The sequence below is a fragment of the Aptenodytes forsteri genome, unplaced genomic scaffold (genome assembly GCF_000699145.1).
Source record: "Aptenodytes forsteri isolate BGI_AS27 unplaced genomic scaffold, ASM69914v1 Scaffold115, whole genome shotgun sequence".
NCBI classification, from domain to species: Eukaryota; Metazoa; Chordata; class Aves; order Sphenisciformes; family Spheniscidae; genus Aptenodytes; species Aptenodytes forsteri.
In genome coordinates, this window is record NW_008795319.1 from 1,637,645 (window position 1) to 1,641,411 (window position 3,767).

A 3,767-nucleotide genomic window follows, 5' to 3' on the forward strand; every position below is an offset into this window, starting at 1 on the left:
CCTAGCGGCCGTTTTAGCGGTGCTTGCCGAATACCCGATAAAAATGTATGTATACGGATGTTCAAGGCAACCAAAGGCAATCCAGAAGCATTATCTGCCTGGGTGAGCCGGAGGGAGGGTATCGGGTAGCCTAGCTCTTCCAGCACCGGGTGCGTGTGTGTGGTGATGAGCAAAGTCTTTAAAATAGGTGTATTTTCTCCTCCTTTGAAAGGAGGGTTATTTACCTCTTGGGGAGGAAATTTGCTGCTCTGCAGATGCGAAGTGTTACTGTGGTGATATCCCGGCACAGCAAAATGTGAGGGAAACTTAGCTTTTATGCACGCCTCCGTTTCTTCCTCATAAAAACCACCCACCAAAACTTGAATGAAATATCTTTACAGTAAGCCCAATAAATTATTTTCCGTTTTTGCACGTTGGAATTCTAGTTTATATAAAATTCTCTGTGTCCGCTGTAACTGCTTGTGCTGTGAACTTTGTCCTTGTACTCCAGCAACTTGGCTTTGTCCCTAGTTAATGTACGGTGTACATGGGCAAAACTAAATCAGAGAGAAATTAGGTGGCTCCCCTGCAGTGGCCGTGCAATGTGAGATTATGGTCACACGTAATATGATACAGACTTTTAAAATGTAATTAACTTGTGTATTGATAAGGTAAATTATCTAAAAGTTTAAATATTTTAAAGTTTTAAGACAGTTGGATTATTCAATTTCTTGTTTAAAAAAAGACCTTTGGAAAATGCATAATCTTCGGAATTACCCAATTATACAGATATGTTTAGTGTTTTGATTCACATGCCAAAAATTAAATGAATGAGCGCACAAACTTATTTGATTATGATTTTTATCTACTTCCTCAGAAAGACAAATTTAAACGAGTTCATAAGAACTGGAGTAAGGGATATAATTACAGAACGATATAGGTTTATGCCTTCAAAGTATCAGTGTTGGTGTTAGGTGACAGTATCTGAACTGGGTATAAGAGAACGGTGGCTGAAGTTAGAAGTTGCCATGCTTCAGACTCATGCTGCGTGCTAGGTTGATCAGTTGAGCATCTTGTATATGTTAGCAGTGGAGCATCAGGAACATAATCAACATATGACAATACATTCATACAGTGGAAGGATATTTTTTATGAATAGTTATATTAATTTCCAATTAATAAGTGGCAAATCAAAGTACAGACTGGCTAAATAACTTGCCCGAGGTCACTTAAGCAGTCTGGAGCAGAGCTGAAAATAAATTGTACAGTCTTTGTGAATCCTAATGTGTGATCGTATTTCCTCTTGCTTTCTATTCACAGGATTTTTATGAACATAGCTATTTACTTTGTTTACAGAATTGATAGTTTACTGAATAAGCTAGAGAGTCACTTGGGCTGCAAAGATGCTGGAAGAAGACATGGAGGTGGCCATCAAGGTGGTGGTAGTAGGAAATGGAGCTGTTGGAAAGTCCAGTATGATTCAGCGATATTGCAAGGGGATTTTTACAAAAGACTACAAGAAAACTATTGGTGTAGATTTCCTGGAAAGACAAATCCAGTATGTATTAAACAGATGCCATACTACTGATTTTTATCTTTCCCTCTATTTCTTTGTTCTGTTGTAATTTTAAGATTTACAAAGGCTTGAAACAAGGCCTGCTGTCTCCAAAGCACAGTAAAGGGAGTTGTTTTCTCTCTTGCATAGTGGGCTAAAATTACATCACTATTTTCCATACAAGATTTAGAATTATAAATCAAAAGCAAAATAAAATTTGGAACCTCTGTCGTACTAAGCTTTTTGACAAGTTTTCTTTGTATTCTACCACCTGTTGATTTTTTTTTTTTTTTAATTTCTTGTGCAGGAAGGAAAAGGGGTTTCTTGTGCAGGAAGTGGAAGTGCTTATGATAAAATGATTACAAAATTTATTAGCCAATATAGATTAAAATGACTGTGGAAAAAAAATTAAATATGCTATAGATTTAGTCTCTTTATGTAATATAAGCAGATAATACCTAATTATGTTTGATAAAATGGCAGATACTATGGTAATGAGAAGTAAGAAAATTCTATAAATTTTATAAGCTGATTAAAAAGACAAAAGGACCATTATTCAGGCACAAATTTATTAGCCAATATAGATTAAAATGACTGTGGAAAAAAAATTAAATATGCTATAGATTTAGTCTCTTTATGTAATATAAGCAGATAATACCTAATTATGTTTGATAAAATGGCAGATACTATGGTAATGAGAAGTAAGAAAATTCTATAAATTTTATAAGCTGATTAAAAAGACAAAAGGACCATTATTCAGGCACCTAAGTTTTGTTTTGAAGTCTATATTATTTTGCCTCATAGAGGGAAATGCAGAGGAAGAGGAGGAAAGGAAGAGGAAAATGTAATATGGATTGTCAGGAAAGAGCATGTAATGTAATTGAGGGACTACTGCCATAGCATGATACAGAGGTGAACCGTTATCAATATTTAAATGAAGTTAAATTTGAACTGAATTACTCTTATATTGTAGACATAGAAATATTCCCGTGTCAGTTGTTTTGAATTGCTCTTCTTCATTGTATTGATTACAAAACCGTGTCATTTATTTCAGAGTTAATGATGAAGATGTCAGGCTAATGTTATGGGACACTGCGGGTCAAGAAGAATTTGATGCAATAACTAAGGCCTACTATAGAGGTGAAAATACCATGTTTGTTATTTGGCAGTTGTTTTGGGGGGTTTTTTTGGTCTGCACATCTCTAAGATATTTTCCTATCTCTGTGTTAAGAATTTTAGTTATTTCATGTGTATGCAAAGTGTTTTTAGTTCACCTTTTTCAGTTCTTAAATGTTTTTCCCCTTCATGTAAGATCCTTGCCTTAGTTAAGTGTCACTTTATGCAGGATGCTCAGTAGCACCCTTTAAAAAACATAGAACAAAATGAGACAAATATCTGTGCAGAAACTGCACAGAATGTAGCCATTCAGACAATCAAATGCAAAATTATATTTTTCCCTCAAAGTGTTTTCTTACTTCTGTAAGACATATATTTGTAAATGTTCCAAAAACTATGGCTGAGGCACTTAGAAATTAATCCCAGGGAAAAAAAAAATCCACCAGTCATCCTACAAAGATAGTTTATTAGGCACAACAGTTCTCTTGCTAGTACAGACTGCCTTGAACACGTTAATACAATGGAGTAATAAGGAAAGCGTATTTACTTCATAAAATACAAACTATATTATTCAGTTATATAAAGGTATAGCCAGTTACAAATTGCATACTTAGGCTTTCTTTGCATATAATTTAACAATGGTTGTGAAAATCTTTCCTTTTTGTTTTTTGACATGAGAGAGATGAATGACTTGGCAAAGATTCCATCATTCAGTTCTTGTCAAACTAATTACCTGATGGCTGGGAAAAATATATCACTATGCTATAAAATCTTAGAAAAATTACCTTATTTAGAGATAAAATAATAGTTATGCCGTGCTGTTTCAGGGTGGTATAGCCCTCTGACCTTTTTATATTTCATGATCGTTTTTGCAGCTAATAGGGTTGTGGGGTGTTTTGGGTTTGGTTGTTTTGGGTTTTTTTTAATATTTCTGGTCGTCACTTGTAATTGATGGTTACCATTTCTTCAGAGAAAGATAATTCTTTTCCCATTTCTTTCTATCCTCATGTGGAAATAGATCATTGCGGGGGGAGGGCAGCAAAACCGCAACCATGGACTTCCAGAGGGCGGACTTTGGCCTGTTCAGGACGCTGGTTGAGAGAGTCCCTTGGGAGAC

At 35.2% G+C, this 3,767-nt stretch overlaps 1 protein-coding gene across 1 annotated transcript in view; it reads left to right on the forward strand.

Moving 5' to 3' along the window:
* Positions 1-1,334: 1,334 nt before the first annotated feature.
* The window catches only part of RAB23 (RAB23, member RAS oncogene family), a 13,743-nt gene continuing 11,310 nt past the window's right edge, over positions 1,335-3,767 (forward strand). Inside the window, exons 1-2 of the mRNA XM_009279723.2 lie at positions 1,335-1,537; positions 2,589-2,674. Of these exons, the coding sequence (XP_009277998.1) occupies positions 1,383-1,537; positions 2,589-2,674 (241 nt within the window). The 5' untranslated portion in view covers positions 1,335-1,382. The remainder of the gene's footprint in view (positions 1,538-2,588; positions 2,675-3,767) is intronic.